Source organism: Phascolarctos cinereus, unplaced genomic scaffold, assembly GCF_003287225.1.
Source record: "Phascolarctos cinereus isolate Bilbo 61053 unplaced genomic scaffold, phaCin_HiC Scaffold_5;HRSCAF=322, whole genome shotgun sequence".
NCBI lineage: Eukaryota > Metazoa > Chordata > Mammalia > Diprotodontia > Phascolarctidae > Phascolarctos > Phascolarctos cinereus.
Window position 1 is genome coordinate 19203677 of NW_027555958.1, and position 17247 is coordinate 19220923.

At 50.6% G+C, this 17247-nt stretch overlaps 1 protein-coding gene across 2 annotated transcripts; it reads right to left on the bottom strand.

Annotated features, from left to right (window-relative positions):
• Nucleotides 1-1502: 1502 nt before the first annotated feature.
• Nucleotides 1503-15598, bottom strand: UPK3B (uroplakin 3B). 2 transcript variants are annotated; one of them, XM_021005873.2, is made up of 6 exons: nt 15001-15598; nt 8886-9035; nt 8214-8433; nt 5214-5293; nt 3532-3682; nt 1503-1758 (listed from the first exon to the last, which is right to left on the bottom strand). In XM_021005873.2, exons 1-6 carry the CDS (start codon nt 15071-15073, stop codon nt 1587-1589), a joined length of 846 nt encoding a protein of 281 aa, XP_020861532.1. In that variant the 5' UTR covers nt 15074-15598; the 3' UTR covers nt 1503-1586. The 2 variants fall into 2 exon arrangements, with proteins under 2 accessions (XP_020861532.1, XP_020861533.1); XM_021005874.2 differs by having other exon boundaries at nt 3532-3661; nt 15001-15594.
• Between the last annotated feature and the right edge of the window lie 1649 nt (nt 15599-17247).

Consider the following 17247-nt stretch of genomic DNA (forward strand, 5'->3'; position numbering starts at 1 on the left):
AGGAGAGAGAGAGGAAGGGAGGAAGGAAGGGAGGAAGGAGGGATGGAGGAAATAGGAATTTATTAAGTTCCTACCTTATTGAACATATAGAAACATAGAACAAAAATGAGAGAAACTTAGGGTGAGGGGGAAGGACCTCAGTAAAGAATGAATGAATGAATGAATGAATGAATGAATGAATGAATGAATGAATGCAGAGTTGTAAACAAGCCCTCTCATGCTGCCAGGCAGAAGAGCTGAGTGAGGAGAGGCTGGCTCCCTGGAGGTCGGGCCAGTGTGGAGCAGCTGAAAGATGACTGTATTTGGAATCAGAGGATCTGGATTCAAATCTACCTGTGAGACCTTGGGCAGGTCACAGCCTCTTTGGGTCTGTTTCCTCAACAATAAATGTACGGAGTTGGACAAGGAGGTCCCTTCCAGCTCTAAATCACTGACCCAATAATCCTGTGACATAATTAGGTAGCGCCTCCTCTCGCCCTCGGATGCTCCCCAGGCACTGTCTAGTCCAGGGAGGAGAGGAGTCTGATGTTCTCAGGATATTGAGTCCAAGGGGGCTCAGCGCAGAGATGGGGGTGGGGGAAGGTCGATGTTCTGAGCCAGAGGGCCCAAATCCTTAGGAATAGAACTAGGATGGGACAACCTGGGATCTTTCCCAGGCACAGCCCATGTGGGGGGTGGGGTGAGGTAGGACTGTTCCAGGCCAAAGACAGAGACTGGATGGGATGGGGGCAGAGGAAAGAGAGTACATTGCCCCTGGGAGGGACCCCATTGCAGGAATGTGCCTGCTCCCTCTCCTCTCCCTTCCCTTCTGCCCCCTCCTTCCCAGGTGCCAGCTGCCTTGCCAGAGGTGGTAATTCTATGCTTCATCAGCTCCTCTTCAGAGCCTGAGCAGCTGAAGGGGAAAGGCATCCTCTAAAGGGAGGGGAAGAGAGGGCATCAGAGCCTGAAATCCTTCCTCAAACACAGGCCCTGCCCAGACAAGGCTCCCCAGCATCTCGTTACCGTGTGCCGCTGGTGTTCCCCTCACACCCTGGGCAGGCCTGAACCAAATTTCCACCGACCAGGAAGTCTGCCCCACTGACTACTCCTCCCCTCCCCTCCTCTCCTCTTCCAAGTCAGAACCTTCTGGTTACTCAGGTCCCTCTTGAGAATCCTCTCCATACTAAGACTTTCTTGACCAGTAATGGGATTTTAAAAGGCTAGGCTGGAAAGGACAGTAATCAATGCAAAGGAAAGATCTAAGAGTGAAGTTTCAGGCACCGGGGGGGGGGACATATTCAGGGATATAGCAGGGGTCCTCCCCCCCCTTCATAATCACACCATGAGACACCTACTTCCTCCTACCTACCCACTAGAAAGTCCCACCCTGATCCAATTCCTCAGTTCTGGGCAGATAATGTGAGGCAGAATTTGAATGTCAGTGGTTGTGGTTGTAAGAGGGTGGGGGCTTCAGCTGGGAAAGGGAGCTGGTGGGAGACAGGGGAAGAAACAGAAGACCCTCCTGACCCCGTCTGGGTCCTTCTTTAATTCACGCCAAAATGCACTGGGGAAGGGCTGGGGGTGACTCATTAGTACAGAGGACAGATTCAGACCATGGGTCCTGGGCAAAGGCTGGGGAGCAGGTGGGGCCCCCTGCCCACAGGCAGCGTGTCCGCCTCACTGGGTGGGATGTGGTGCGTCATGTAGCGTTTGCCAATGAAGGAGCCCACGTGCAGCTGCTCAGGGGGTGGTGGTTCCTCGGGCCACCAGAGGCTGGAGCTGGGGGGAAGTGGACAACAAACATCTGGTAAGTGCCTGCTCCTTCGGACTGTGCTCAGCGAGCCAGTCACAGCCCCTGCCCTCACAGAGCTTCCAGTCTAGTGGGAAGTTAAGTCCCAACACTAAAACTGTCTGGACTTGGAGTCCAAGGACTCCCACTCTGGGCTTCAGGAGGCCAGCTTGAGGTCTATGACCTTCTGTCACTTCCCCTAGAGTGGTATCACTTTCAACCCCAGGACTCAGTGGTCGCTAAGGTCCTGCCCAGCTCAAGGCTGTGATCCAAAGTCACTCTGCCTCAGTTTCCACCCCTATAAAATGAAGGGGTTGAATCAGATGACCTCTGAGGTTTCTTCTAGGCAGGGACCGAGAACCCTCTGGACCTTCCTTGAGAAGAATGACATCATAAGGTCTGAGGGAGGTGGGGAAGCTTCAGATCAGGTTGGATTTGAGCTGGGCTCTAAAGGATGGGTAGGAATTCACCAAGCAAAGAAAGGAAGGGATGATGTTCGGTCATAGGGAACCGCCCCAGCAAACACCTGGAAGTGGGAGAGCGCTGAGTGTGGGGGAAAGTATATCAATGACTCAGTTAACAAGCGTGTACTCAATGTCTTCTAGGCACTTAATACCAGGCACTGGGCTAGGACACAAGTCCAGAGTGAAGCAATTCCTACTTATAATCAGGAAATGTCCACGATGGTGGGTGGGGAGAACGACAGTCATTTTTAAACGGAAAATAAAAATAAAATGACTGCGTCCCCCAAATAAATAAAAGTTGGCAAAAAATGAAAATAAACCAGAATTGGGAGATCGGGCTGGCCCTCTCCAGCGTGAGGCCTACCACGTGATGGGGTAGGACCAAAGCCGTGGTTTCACTTGAATAGGAACTCCCAGGAAGGAAGTTCCTTCTACCTGTGCAGACTGCGCCTTGGAATTTTAGCACGTTGGGTGGGGCACTGAAAGGTTAAAGGTCATCCCTCCGAAGCGTGTCCGAGGGGGACCTGAACCCAGGTTACTCCTGACTTCAAGGCCATCGCTCTAGCAATCACCACGGCCTTCTGTCTATGAGCCGATCCCAGCCAAAGCTTCCCTTGTGGGACCATTCACCAGAGGAAGGAAGGTTGGGTGGCCCCCTGGTGGCTGATCCTAAGCTCTGCAGCCTGTCTGCAGGTAGAATCCTGCCCTGGGGACCCCAGGGTGCCTGAGCCTTCTGTGACTACTCTCAGCCTTGGTCCTCCTTCACTAATCTGAACGCCTCCAGACAGACTGTAAAGAACAAGCCAAGAAGCTGCTAGAACGAATGGGAAATCCGCTTCCCTTTCTGTGCCCTCGGAGCCCCACGACCCCGCTCTCCCCCGAGGAAGCCTGAGCATCCTCCGCGAGGCAGAGAACCAGGGACCTCCTTCTCCCTTGGGGGCACAGGATGGAGTGTGGGACCTACAAAGGGCAGGGGGCGTTTTAGGAACCTGGAGAGGATAATGCCGAACCCAGAAGAGCAGTCCAGGTACTGCTGCTACGATGACACGGCTCTGAGTTCAAATCCTACTCCTGCCACTACCTGTGTGCACCAGATTGCCTTGGAGGGCCCCTCTGGCTCTATGTTCCTAAGATACTTAGTAACAGGCAAATTACTTGGGCCTCAGTTTCCTCATCTGTAAAATGAGAAAGGTTTCCGAGGCCCCTTCCAGCTCTAAATTTCTGGTTCTATGGTGATCCCTCACAGCCCACCCAGATGAGGGGATAAGGCCGGCCCTGGTCCAGGGCTTCAGGACTTACAATTGAACAGTGGAGGCGATGAAGAAGGCAAGCAGCAGGAGCCCAGCGAAGGCGGACAGGATGGAGGTAATGACGATCATGCAGCCGCTTCTCCTGCCGGGCCACGTGTCAATGCTTTGGGGGTCCCACCCTGGAGTCACAGAAGCACCGTCTGCCGGCAGCCCGGCTAGGGTGAGGGAGGGAGGGAGAAGGGGAGGGGGAGACAAGGACGAGGAGGGTGGGAGAACTGGGGGGCCAGAGGCCCTGGGATGGGTCAGGAGCCCAGTCAGTGCCTTCTGCAGGGAATGCCCTTCTCTTCCCACCCTCCAGCCCTGGGGCAATTCTAGGTTGTTCATCCTTTTAGGGGAGCCCCTAGCGAGGCCAGGGAGAGGAGGTTTGGCCAGAGCTGAAGACAGACTGAAGCCCCAGCTCTATCGAGAATTGGCTGTGTGACCTCAGGCAGGTCATTCCATTCATTTCAAACTCAGTTTGTGCAGCTCAGCTCAGCTTCATTCACTTCCATTCCACTCCCCTCGACTTAACGAGTATTTATTGAGCCCCTGAAATGTTCCAGGTACTGAGCTAAATGCTGGAGGTGCAAAGATAAACATGCAGCAGGCCCTGCCCTCAGGGAGCTTACATTCCAAGGTATGGACAGGAGTCCCAAAGGACTCCTCTTCCTTCCGTTGTTTCTCTGGGCTGCTCATAGTAAATATGCAGTAAATACTGGTTAAATGAACAAACAGAATTCCCTTCTCTGGGCCTCACTTTCCTCATCTCTCCCATTTGTGTTGTGAGAATCCAGTGAGGGCATGGAGAAAAAATGTCACAGATGAGGAACAGAAAGAAACAGGGAATCTCTTCCATCGGATGAGCCTGGGGGCCTTTGACTTGCAGGGAGCCGGGTATTAGGTGGGGTACGGGGTAGTCCTATCTCCACCAGCTTAGCTCAGCACACTCCGCCCATGACAGAGGGAGCCCTGGTGTGTCATCTAAATGAGCCTACCAGAGTACTCTGCATCATCAGTGTTTAATGAGCATTTGTCAAATGAATGAATGAACGAAGGTAGAGGGGCATGGAGAGGCTGACGCCACATGCCAGTAGGGGGACAGAACAGTGACCAGAGGAGAAAGCCAGGACTGGGGTTCACATGCCATTTCTGATGCTCATGACCTATGTAATCTTAGGCAAGTCAACTCTATGAGCCTCAGTTTCCTCTTCTGTAAAATGGAAAGGTTGGACTAGATATCCTCGGAGGTCCCTTTCAGCTCTAGAACTGTAAGCTGGATCACGACTAATGTGAAAATATACTTAATATGAATGTAGAAGTAGAGCCTATTATCAGGTTGCACGCCATCTTGGGGAGAGGCAAGGAGAGGGAGAGGGAGAAAATTTAAAACTCAAAATCTTATGGAAGTGAATGTTGGAAACTAAAAATAAAGAAATTATTTAAAAAACAACAACTGTAAGTCGGGCTTTGAAGGACGGGTCAGACCGCACCTGGTACGGAGGGGAAAGGACATTCCAGGGGTAGGGGCAGAATAAACATGAGCATTGTCAAGACTCCCACTAATGCTGCAGGGAAGGGGACCCCAAGCCCCCAGGTTACAGGCAGGTGACTGACTGCCTGGCTGACGTTTGGGCGACCAAGCACCCCGAGGAAAGAAGGGCCCTTCTCTTCTCCCGGACCCTGGGATCCTACCTTGGTTGAGGGTGATTGGGTCGGACCACCTCGTCTCGGCCTTGGGTTGGGTGCTGCTGTCCATCACAAGAAACTTCACTCTGGGGAGACACCGAGGCAGTCAGCGAAGGAGAGTCAGAGGCTCTGAGCCCGCTGCGGCCCTCAGAGCTCGGGCGTCCCGGAAGCTCAGGCACCTAGCGAGCGGTTGATGAGATACCATCTCGCATCACTGGGATCCTAATTTAACTTCTCAGGGTACGCACGGCTTCTCCCTCCACCAAGGGGAGACTCAGTCTCTCCTCCTTCAGGAGGCCTTCCTTGACCGCCTCAGATCACCCTCATCTCCCCTTCCTCAGAACCCCCAAGCCGCCTGCTGTCTGTTACTGATAGCTCAGTCTTCCCTGGGGCTTATGCTCTAATTGTTCAACTGCACGCTTCCTGAGGGCAGGAGCAACCCCAGAGGATCCTAATTTGGAGCTGGAGGAATCTCACCATCTAGTACAATTCTCTCATTTTACAGATGAGGAAACTGAGGCTCATCAGTCAAATGATTTCACAGCTTCCCAGTGGGGTTTGGTCATAGGCCCATAGGGAAGGGCCTTAGAGACCATGAGTCCAACCCTAAGGAAATGGAGGCCTAGAGATGGGACGTCACACTGGCAGGTGATGTCAGTGTCAGAACTTGAAGTCTTGGCCTTGGACTCCAAGTTCAGCTGCTCCCACGGCACCACGTTGGCCGTGGTCTCTTCTCTTGTTTCTCTTCCCTTCCGTCCACTGGCCCCTGCCTCCAACTCCCCCATATACACCCATTGGTCTGAGCACAGAGCTCAACCCACAAAGAAAGCTATGCACAAACTCATGGCTTGAAACTTGAGCCAGTAAGAACTGGAAATGGAGAGGATGCCCATCAATTGGGGAATGGCTGAGCAAGTTGTGGTATATGGCTGTGACAGAATATTATTATGCTTCGAGAAAGGATGAGCAGGATGATTTCAGGAAAACCTGGAAAGACTTACATGAACTGAGCAGAACCAGGAGAACACTGGACACACAACAGCAACACTGTACAATGACCAACTGGGAATGCCTTAGCTCTTCTCAGAAATACAATGACCGAAGACAATCCCCAAGGACTCATGTTGGAAAACGCTACCCAACCCTAGAGAAAGAACTGTGGCATCTGAATGCAGATCGAAGCAGACTGTTTCTCGCTTTCTTTCCTTTTTTCTTTTTTTTGGTTCTATTTTCTTCCACCAAATGACTAATATGGAAATAGGTTTTGCATGATTGTACATGTATAACCTATATCAGACTGCTTACTGTCTCAGGAGAGAGAAGGAAGGACAGAATTTGGAATTCAAAACTTTAAAAAAAACCTAATATTACAAACTGTTTTTACAAGTAATTGGGGAAAAATTAAATATTATTTTAAAAAATTACACATAGGCTCACATAAAAAAAAGAAAGAAATGTGAGCCAGCCCCCTCCTCACCTTGCACACAGGATCCCAGATCTAGAGAGGGAAAGGCCTTAGAGATCTAGCCCAACCTAAGCATTTCATTTACTTTTTCAAGCTAACTTTTACTGATGCCTTAGTTTTTAAGTCATTCACCCTCCCAACGTGTGAGAGAAAAACAAACGTTGATTGTGTCTAACAATGAATGCAACTTGCTTTCTCATTTGTAAAATGGGGCTAATAATCGCACCTTCCTCCCAGGGCTGTTCATGTAATCATGGATTATGGGCTGGAAGGGACTACAGAGGCTGTGGAGTCCACACCCCTCAATTTTACAGATGAGGAAATGGAGCTGGGCAAAACTAAAGTGACTTGCCCAAGATCACACAGCTAGTAAATATCTGAGGCAGGATTTGAACTCTGGTCTCCCTGGCTCCAAATCCAGTCACCCCATGAGGATCAAAGACATACCATGAAAAAACATATGGCAAGTCTTGAAGAGCTCTATAAGTGTTTTTGTTCAGTCATGTCTGACTCTTCATGACCCCATTTGGGGTTTTCTTGGCAGAGACACTGGAGTGGTTTGCCATTTCCTTCTCCAGCTCATTTTACAGATGAGGAAACTGAGGCACACAGGGTGAAGTGACTTGCCCAGGATCACACAGCTAGTAAGTGTCTGAGGCCACATTTGAACTCAGTTCTTCCTGTCTCCATTCCCAGCACTCTATCCACTGCACCGCCCAGCTCACCATGTACACATGTTAGCTAGCCACTGTCTATACTGATCTCCTTTCTGGTTCTTTTATTTCATTTTTTATCAGTTCATTAAAATTTTCCCAAGTTTCTCTGAGTTCCTCAAAGAAATAATTTCTCATAGCACAATAATACTCTGTTACTTTCATATACAGGCGTGAAAGCCAGCATTTATAGAGCTGAAGGTTTGCAAAGCACACAGCCTTGAGAGGAAAGTGCTATGATCAGCCCCATTTCACAGATGAGGCACCTGTAAAATAGATCACCGTCTACTCTGCCATGTTCCAGTCAATAGGCACCACCCTTGTTTCTAGTTCATTGCTACAAGAAAAATGCTGCTATGTATGGAAACTGTTTTATTCCACTTTGACAACCTTGATGTAGATGGGGATCACTGGGTCAGAGGGTGTGAGTAGGTTAGTCATTTTCTCCAACATTTCCAGAATGGCTGGGCCATTTAGCTCCACTAACAATGTATCTGTTTGCCTATCTGCCCCACAGCTGCTCCAGCACTGACTTTATTTTTTTTATTTTTATTTTTTTTTTGCTAGGCAATGGGGTTAAGTGACTTGCCCAGGGTCACACAGCTAGTAAGTGTTAGGTGTCTGAGGCTGGATTTGAACTCAGGTCCTCCTGAATCCAGGGCTGGTGCTCTATCCACTGCGCCACCTAGCTGCCCCTGACTTTATTTTTCTTTATGGGGCTTTTTCTACTCTGTTTTGCAGAGAGCCTACTCAAGACCAAGCAGAGCTGACAGGGCCACAGAGAGAGTCAGGGCTGGCTTTCGCAGAAGACCACACATTGGGGCTCACCTGTAAGGGCCAGGGTCCAGGAGGGGAGCGTTACAATACTCCTGACTTAGGTTTTGGAGGCACCTGGTGTCACTGCCCACACGGAGAACAGCAATGTCTTCTTTCTCACATGGGTAGTGGTCGGGAGACAACTTCAGGGTCATGTAGTAAAAGCTCATGGGCAGTCTGGTGTAGGAGGGGATATCTGCTGCAGTCTTAGGGTTCTGGAAACCCTTGGTGGCTAGAAGTAGGAGAGAAAGGGAGACCTTGGCAAGTCCCAGGAGTAGGACCCTAAGCTCTGCTCAGGGCTTGAGCCCTCATCCCCTACAGTAGACCCTCATCCCTTCGCGCTTGGAGCCACCATCAGAAACCCTTCCTAGGTGACCTGTTGCTACCCTGTGATAATCCCCTCATTCCCAAATCCCACTCCATTGGCTAATCTGGCTTTAAGATACCCTCCCACGTAGGAACTGTTTTGTGTTATTCAAGTAGGGGAAAAACAGAAACATCTTAAACTCTCAAAGGAATGAATCCCTAAGGGTATAATTTCAGACACGGTGGTGGAGGAGATGCTTTGGGCCTGAGGATCTCACCCTGGTGGGCATCTGTCTCTGTCAGCTTCCCGAAAGACTCACCCAGGGCTGGGAGGACATGCCTCCTCTGTCCCGACCCGCCCCAGTCCACCAGACAAACCATTGCTGAAGGCGACCACCAGCCAGATGGCATCTGTTGAATTGGCATGCTCCGTGAAGATGCATCTCGGCTGGTCCAGGGAGAAGGTGGTTGAAGTGACCTTTCCCTCTAGGGCAAGGGGGGAGATCTGAGGAGTGTACGGGATGTGATCTGCAGAAAACCAGAGACAGGCATGAGCACTTGGGAGGGTGACTGTTGGGTATTCAGTGCTCTTGACATCTCTCCTGGCAGGGATGTGGGCAGATGATTGAAGGAAGGTTAATGAAAGAGAGTGTGGCATAATGGAGAGATGGATTTTGAGTCAGAGGACCTGGGTTCAAATCCCAGGTCTGCTACTTACTAGCTGTGTGACCTTAGGGAAATTACACTTACCTCATCTGTGCCTCAGTTTCCCCACATGTAAAATGAAGGAGTTGGACTAAATGACATTCCTTCCAGCTCTAAATCTCTGATCCTGCAAACACTTAGAAAAGGAAGCAATGAACACAGTGAGCCTCTGGGGCATTATCCAAGAATGGATCATCACACCAAAGGAACTAGATCGGTAGGTGAAGGGAATGCCATAGACAATAGGATGCCGAGGTTTCTGCGTTGCATGTGACAGAATCTTTACGTTATTGGGAAAGGGGAGTGACAAGCCAGATTGCAGTTAGGTGGATGCAGCCAAAACAGCAAAGTACCCTGAATTTGGAGCTGAAAGTCATCCTTTGACATGTGAGGAAACTGAGGCACAAGCCATTTGCTAATAATCACAAAGCCACAAGGTGTCCGGGGTGGGATTTGAACTCGAGTCTTCTTGACTCCAAGTCTAGAACTCTATCCACCATACTCTGCTGCCTCTCTAGTCAGTTACAAATACAATACAGAGGGAGGGCTCCAGTGATCTATGCTTGGTCCTACACTGGTCAACGTTTTTAAGAATGACTGGGATGAAGGTGAACATGGCATACTTGTCAAATTTCCCAATGACACAAAGCTTAGAGGAGAAACATCATCTTTGGTGAGTGACAGGGTTGGAACTCTCACCCACCCGTAATCTTCATGGGCTAGAAGGATGGGCCAAGCGGAATATGAAGGAGTACCAAAAAACCCCCAAACTTTTCTACTTGGGTTCTAAAAGTAACTTCCCAAGTACAGGACAGGGGAGGCATGGCTCTATGGCAATTTGTTTGAAAGAGAACTTGGGGTTTTAGTGGACCACAAGCTCCCCGTGGGTCTATAACAGTGAAATGTGACAGGAAAAAAGCTCGTGTGATCTGGGGCTGCATTGAAAGGTATAGCCAAGGAAGGGACAGTCAGTCCCCGAGTCCTCTGCCCTGGCTAGGCCGCACTCAGAGTCACATGGTCAGTTCTGGGCACCATATTTTAGGAAGAACATTGACAAGCTGGAGCGCATACCAAGGAGGGAAGTCAGGATGGTGAAGGGCTCTGGGATTATTCATACCTTGCAAAGACCAGTTGAAGGAAGTCAAGATGGTTATCCTGGAGATGAGAAGACTGGGGATTGGGAGAGCTGAGGTGGGGACATGTTACCTACAGGAGGTAGAATGTAAGCTCCCCGAGGACAGGGCTGATTTCATGCTTCCCTTTGCAAGGCAACGCACGGTCCTTGTATGTTCTGGGGAGGACTAGACTTGTGATCTCGGTCTAGGGAACGCCCCTGGCCAAGGCAGACCCGCCGCATGTGTCAGTGACAGGATCTGAACCCGGCTCTTCCCAACTCCATCATTCATTACACCACAGCGCCTCATGGCGTGGGCTCCTAAGTGCACAGAACCGTGTTCCCCCAGGCAGGCAGCGTAGTGCCTGCACTGAAGATCAGGGTTCCAATCCCGCCGCTGCCACTTATTCCTGCATGACCTTAGCCTCCCCACGTCCTGGTTCCTCAACTGTAAAATGAGGGGGTTGGACTTGATGGCCTCAAAGGGCCTTTCCAGCTCTGTCCATGGTCCTTTGAGCCCAAGACTGTCTCGTCCATGCTCCTGCCTCCTCCTTATCTCTCCATCTCACCTCCCACCTGCTGATGCCCGCCACACCCTTCCCTTGGACTTGACAGCTCAGAACATGTGTCTGGTCAGAAGGCGGCCTTAGGAAGCTCCCTCCTCGACGGCTGTCCTGCAGGGACGCCCCCTACTCTGGAGTCTGTGGGGCCCTGCCCTGACTGTAATACCTGAGGGAGTCTCACCTCCCCTATCAGACCGGGAGCCCCGACTGGACGGTCTCCTCTTTGCTGCCCCGGTCTCACTGGGCTAACACCAGCTGAGGCGAGCTCAGGCGAGGCCGCCGACGGCCACCGCCACCGTCAACGCTAGCGTTCCTATAGCGTTTCTAAGGTTCCCAAAATCCCTTCTATCCATTATCTCACTTACTGACAGCTAAGATTTACAGAGCACCTACTACATGCCAGGCCCCGTGCTGAGCACTGCACGATGGTTATCTCACTGGATCCTCACGACAACCCTAGAAGGCAGGTGCTGTTCTTATTCCACCCATTTTACACATGAGGAAACAGAGGCAAACAGAGGTGAAACGAGGTGCCCCGAGTGTCTGAGGCTAGATTTGAACTCGGGTTTTCCTGCCTCCAGACCTAGCCTCCCTTTAATTATTATGATTAATTATGATTAATGATAATTAATTAGAGGGGATGCCTTAATCCTAATATCACAGGACCCTAGACCTAGCCCCTAGGAAGGGACCCCAGAGGCCACCAAACCTACCTCCCTTTACAGAAATGGAAGCTGTCTCTCACCACCCTTTTCTCCTTTATGGGGGACCCAGGTGAAAAGGTCACTGATGGGGGGAGGAGAAAGAAAGAGAGGACAAGGGGCACCTCCGAATTCTGCTGATAACAGCTGGGCGGCACGTAAGTCCCATGCCTCCTCTATGTCTCCTAAAGAGATACTGGATCATGGGGCATGTGCTGGCTGCCCAGCTCCAACAACCAGATTTTCCTGTCCCCGTGACCCTCAGCCTACTTCCTTCCTCAATGACTGGTCCCAGGCGCTTTTCAGCAAGCCCCCACAGAACTGAGGGGACAGGGAAAAATAGGATCCTGGAACTGGGAGGGAACTCAGAAAGCCATCTGCTCCAACCCCTTCATTTTGCAGATGGGGAAACTGAGGCCAGGGAAATCAGGTGATTTGCCCAAGGTCACGCAGGTAGTCAATGACAGAGGCAGGACAATGCCATCAGGTCGACAAGGAGCTCTCCTCCCCTACAGCCCTGTGAGGCAGGTAGGACCAGTACTATCATCCCCATTTTACAGGCAAAGAAACTGAGGCAAAGAGGTTCAGTGAATTGTGCAGAGTCACACAGCTAATAGGTATCAAAGGGAAGGCTGGAAACACACTCTCTTGACCCGAGGTTTGATCCACCTGGCCACGGCTCAAGGCCTCACCATCCCCTGGGAAGGATTATCTGCCCCAGAATGATCCTCCACAAGGTCTCAAATCTGACCAGTAGTTTCATTACTCTGGATAAAGTCACTGCTCCCTGTTAAAACGTCCTCGAACAGCAGGTCATCATTAACACCTCAGTGTGACTGAGTTTACAAATTCCTTTCCCATCAAGAACAGATTTCCCTGGAGGAGAGAGAGGATGGGGTGGCCAAAAGAAGCTGGCGCTAGTCCCTTGAGGGAGGCAGGAGGGACACTGGGGCCAATCACAGCCTTTGACACTTGCTGCCCGGATGACCTTATCTGGGCCTCAGTTTCCTCCTGTGGAGACCATTTCATTTTTGCCTGAGTCATCTCAGCACCAAGTACCTTGCACCTAGCAGGTGATTCATAAATATTTGTTTTTTAAAACCCCATGAAATGGAATGCTCCATCCTTCAAATGACCAAGCTTGGCCCAGAGAGGAGCTGAGAGAAGGCACCTGGCTCCCATCTTTGCCCACGTTGGGGGATTATGGGAGGGGATGAGCCACTCAATCTCCATCGGCCTGGGGGCTTGCTTAAAGATCTCTCAGGAAAGGGTGGGAGGAAGCAGGCTCAGACTCAAGAGTCTAGCCCAAGGACCGCCCTTCTTGAGAGTCCGGAAGCTCCAGATGGAACAAGGATGGGGCCGAGTGGGGGACAGCTGGGTGGGAGCTAGTCAGAGTTCAGAGGCTTTTCCTTCCCTTCTGTCATAGTCCAGCCATCTACTTCTCAGTCCTGAAGACCGGTCATGGGTGTGTGCGTGAACAGGGTGAGACCCAAGCTTGAGACTTGTCCCAGGGCTCGGTGACCAGTCTTCTGGCCCTCATCAATAATTAACAAAAATTCTCAAGCCCCATTCAGGTAGGCTGCATCCCCAGGACCCCAGGCCCAAGTTAGCCTGGGCTACCCGCATGATGGGGATGGTGTTCAGGGACAGCTTGGTACAGCAGATGGGCCCCAGCAGAAGAGGGGGAACCGATGGGTTTTGGGTTTGGGGGTTTTTTTACATTTATATTTTTTGTTCTCTATCACCTTCAGTTCTAATATCTCCAGGAATGTGCCAGAGGCAGCTCAAACCAGTTCAGGCTATCTGATTATTAAATGTTCAGTGTAAATCCAGGCATGATTTTTTTTTGTTTACTGTCTAGATTAAGCATTGTGGGGGCAGCTAAGTGGCGAAGTGGATAAAGCACTGGTCCTGGAATCTGGAGGACCTGAGTTCAAATCTGCCTTCAAACACTAGCTGTGCGACCATGGGCAAGTCACGTAATCCCAATTGCCTCCAAAAAACAAGCGTATTTTGGATACATTTTTTTCTGTCCATACTCTCCTGAATACCTACTTCCTAACTCTTCTATCTATCAAGCCATCCCTGCATAATAAAACATTTTAAAAGGTTACAAAACAGCAATTCAGCAAACCAGCCGAATCTGACAGTCTATACAATATCCCACACCCATAGTCCCCACACCTCTGCAGAGGAGGGCAGCAGGTGCCTCTTCTCAATTCCTCTTGGGGGGACCCGAGATTCTAAGTCCTGCTCTGCCTTTATCTCTGTGACTTGACTGGGCAAAGCCCTCTGGGCCTCAGGGTCCTGCCTATGCACCATGAAGAAGCTGGACCAGAGAATGTCTATGTTCATTCTGGCTCTCACAGTGTGTGACTGTGAATGTGAAAAATGAGGCCAACCCCCTCATTTTACCACGCAGGAAACTGAGGCCCAGAAAGAAGTGACTAGCCCAAGGTCACAGAGAAAGTGGCAGGGGTAGGATTTGAACCCAGCTCTTCCAACTTAAAATCTGGTGTCTTTCTGCTGCATGAGGTTGGCATCATGTGGGTGGGAAGCATTCTTGCTCTTTTCTTATTAATAGGAAGAAGGAATTTGTCCTACAGGGGAACCTCCTAGAAAAGCACTAATCCTGGAACCCTGGGACCTGGGTTTGAATCCCAATTCTGCCCTTGAGCAAATCCCTCACTGTCCTAAGGCCTCAGTTTCCCCCTCTGTAAAATGGGAGGGTTGGACCTCTGTGACGCCTTCCATCTCCGGCTCCATTATCCTCTAATCTTCTCCGAGACTCAGTTTCCTCAACTGTAAAATGAATGGTTTGGATCACATGACCTCTGTGTCGACTCCCTGGCTCCATTCACAGAGTGCCTGAAGGTTACAGAATTTTCAGAGAAAGGCAGCATCTTTATCTTGATTCTGTACAGCGCTTAATTCAGACTGAGCCGAACCAAGCCTTGTCCCCTTTGGGGACCTATGTTAATGGATACTCTCCGTGGAGAGCAAAAAACGGAAAATCAAAAATAAATAAAGATCCTCACCCCCAGTGGCCTGCTGCCTCAGTGAACATTTTCTTCATAGTGAATTATAATAATAAACAGCTAATATTTTTATACCACTTCGAAGTTTACAGAACACTTTGTGGCAAACAATCCTTTGGGGTAGGTAGTGCAAAGATTATTCCCGTTTCACAGATGAGATACTGAGTTCCTTGTCCAAAGTCTCACATCTATGAAGTGTCAGGGCTGGGATTCAAACAGGTCTCTCCTGTCCCCAAGGTAAGGAGGTCAGACTCAGGCTGGGTAACCAGCTGGAGTGCATGGGGTGGTGTTAACGCTTTACTCTCTGGCTGGATCTCTGGCAGCCGTATCAGGGGCCCCCTCTCCAGATCCCCAGGTCCCCAGCACACTCACCCAGGCTGGTCCCTGTGTGGTTACTGATAAGTAACAGAAGCAGCAAGAGGTGAGGGTCCTGGGCTCGCCCCATGGCCTCAGTGGACAAAGCTTCTGATGGTGGCTGGAGGAGGGGTGGTGACGTCTGTGCTCCTGGCTGGGTCTTGGTCTGGGCAGGAGGGGCAGGAGGCCCATGGGAAGGAGGCTCAGTCTGCTCTGAGGGGCCTCATCTAGCTCCCTTCTTTCCTAAGGTGCTCACAGCCCCCTCCCCAACAGACAGACACACACCCCTGGTCCGGGAGGAATGGAGATGGATGGACGAGCTGGTCGGGCAGGTTGTCTGGACAGTCTGAGGCTAGAAAAACCTGTACGCAGAACTGCCTCCCCTCTCTAGCTGCAGGAGGGGCCTGTGGAAGGGCACGTGGGTGAGATCAGTACCAGGTGGTACTCGGCTGAGCCTCCCCCCAAGGGAGGGGCCCTCGGCTTTCTGCTGGAGCCCTGGACACCCCAGTCCCCAGCCCCCCGATGTCCAGACTTCTAAATCCAGCTGGTGAGGGGTGGGCAGTGGGGGGCAGAGGTGGGCAGAACTCTCCCCTACTCTCTGCCTCAGCTGGGCCTAACTAACCCCAGGTTCAACTCAAACTGGGCATTACTGAAATTCCTGGACGCAGGCATCACAGGGCTCAGGAGCTCTCCCTCCCACCTCGGATGATTTATCTTCTCCCCTCGTCCGCCCCACCCTGGGGCCCTCCGTGGCTGGCTGCTGACCCACTCAGAGAGCTAGAAGCTGTTCCTCGGTTTCTAGCTCGCAGGAGCCTCTTTCTGAAGTTGCTCTGCAAGCGCTTATTAAGCACCTACTATGTGTCAGGCACGGTGCTAAGCTCTGGACAACACAAAGAAAGGCAAAACCACTGTCCCTACTAACCATCTTCCTGGAGCTACGGTCCTAATGGGAGACATGCAAATACCTGCTGGGAGCTCCAGGTATGGTTTGGGGAGTTCATGCTTATCCTCCCTGAATCCCACTCTCACAAGTGAGAGACCCCAGGGCAAGTCCCTTCAGTATGCTGAGCCTCAGTTTCCCCATCTGTAAAATGGCGACTTAAAAACAGCCTCTGATGACCCTAAAATCTTACGTTCCTAAACATGGTTCCATAACCATGCCCATCACATCGAGTCTGAGGCCACTGTGCTTACATCACTCCAATATTAAGTTTAGTGAGCGGTGGGACGCCATCCAGGCACTTTGCCCCCACCCCTCTCACCAAACCCAGCCAGACTGGCCTTTAAAACAAGATTCCCCAAATGTGGGGATGGACATCGGTGGTGGCCCTTCACCACTAAGGGAAGGGGTGCTGGGAAATCTCAGATCCCCCTCATGTCATCAAACTAGGACTAGCAAGAAAGGCCACAAGCCCCTTTTCCCACCATGAAGGAGTTTAACTGTCAGCCAGCTGCCAGATTCCCCAGGCATGAATCAGCCCCACTCCCTAGGTCCTGGCTCCTTGCTTCCCTCCCTCAATGCCTGACCCAGATAAGGACCTTGTAAAAACCCACCAGAATCGAGTGGTTTGGGTGTCCCCTTCCAGGGGCCCTCAGAGGACCTGAACTGTTTCCATCCCCCCCGCAACAAGGCCAGCCCGCTCTCTGATGACTGTCTTGCTGTGGCCTCCACATTTCCTTGTACTGATTTAGGGCTAGAAGGAACCTATCCCAGCCTCCTTCTTTCTTCCTCTCTTTTTTCTTTTCTTCTTTTTCCTCTTCATTTCTTTAAAAATTAATTTTTTAATCTTGAATTTAACCCCAAATATCGGGCATTTCCCTATACGTAGAACTGATGAAGAGGCTTGTACATGAAACTGTGAATTTCTCTTATCTAGAGCTTGCTTTTCTTTTAAAGTATAACAAATCAACATACAACTTTCCAAAGTTGGCCTCTTTGTGAGTCTTCCCAGCTTTCTGTTCTGTTCTCTGTGCATTTTTTAAAAAATGCTCCAATGACCCCTTTTTCTTTCTTTTTGACTACCCTAGCCCTAACTCTCCTTGTTCCTAAATCATCCACTTCTCCAAAATTACTACAAAGAAAAACAGAAACTTTGCAAAAACAGAGTCGAGGGAAACAAAGGCCACGTCTAAAAATGTATGCCTCGGGGCAGCTAGATGGCACAGTGGATAGAACACTAGCCCTGAAGTCAGGAGGACCTGAGTTCAAATCCTGCCTCACACCAAACACTTGACACTTACTGTGTGACCTTGGACAAGTCACTT

Coding starts and splice junctions, on each gene's coding strand:
- UPK3B (XM_021005873.2), bottom strand. CDS start 15,073: ATGGGGCGAGCCCAGGACCCTCACCTCTTGCTGCTTCTGTTACTTATC. Junction 9,036..15,000: donor CCACACAGGGACCAGCCTGG/GTGAGTGTGCTG, acceptor GGTTTTCTGCAG/ATCACATCCCGTACACTCCT. Junction 5,294..8,213: donor CTGGACCCTGGCCCTTACAG/GTGAGCCCCAAT, acceptor GTGTCTCCCCAG/AGTGAAGTTTCTTGTGATGG.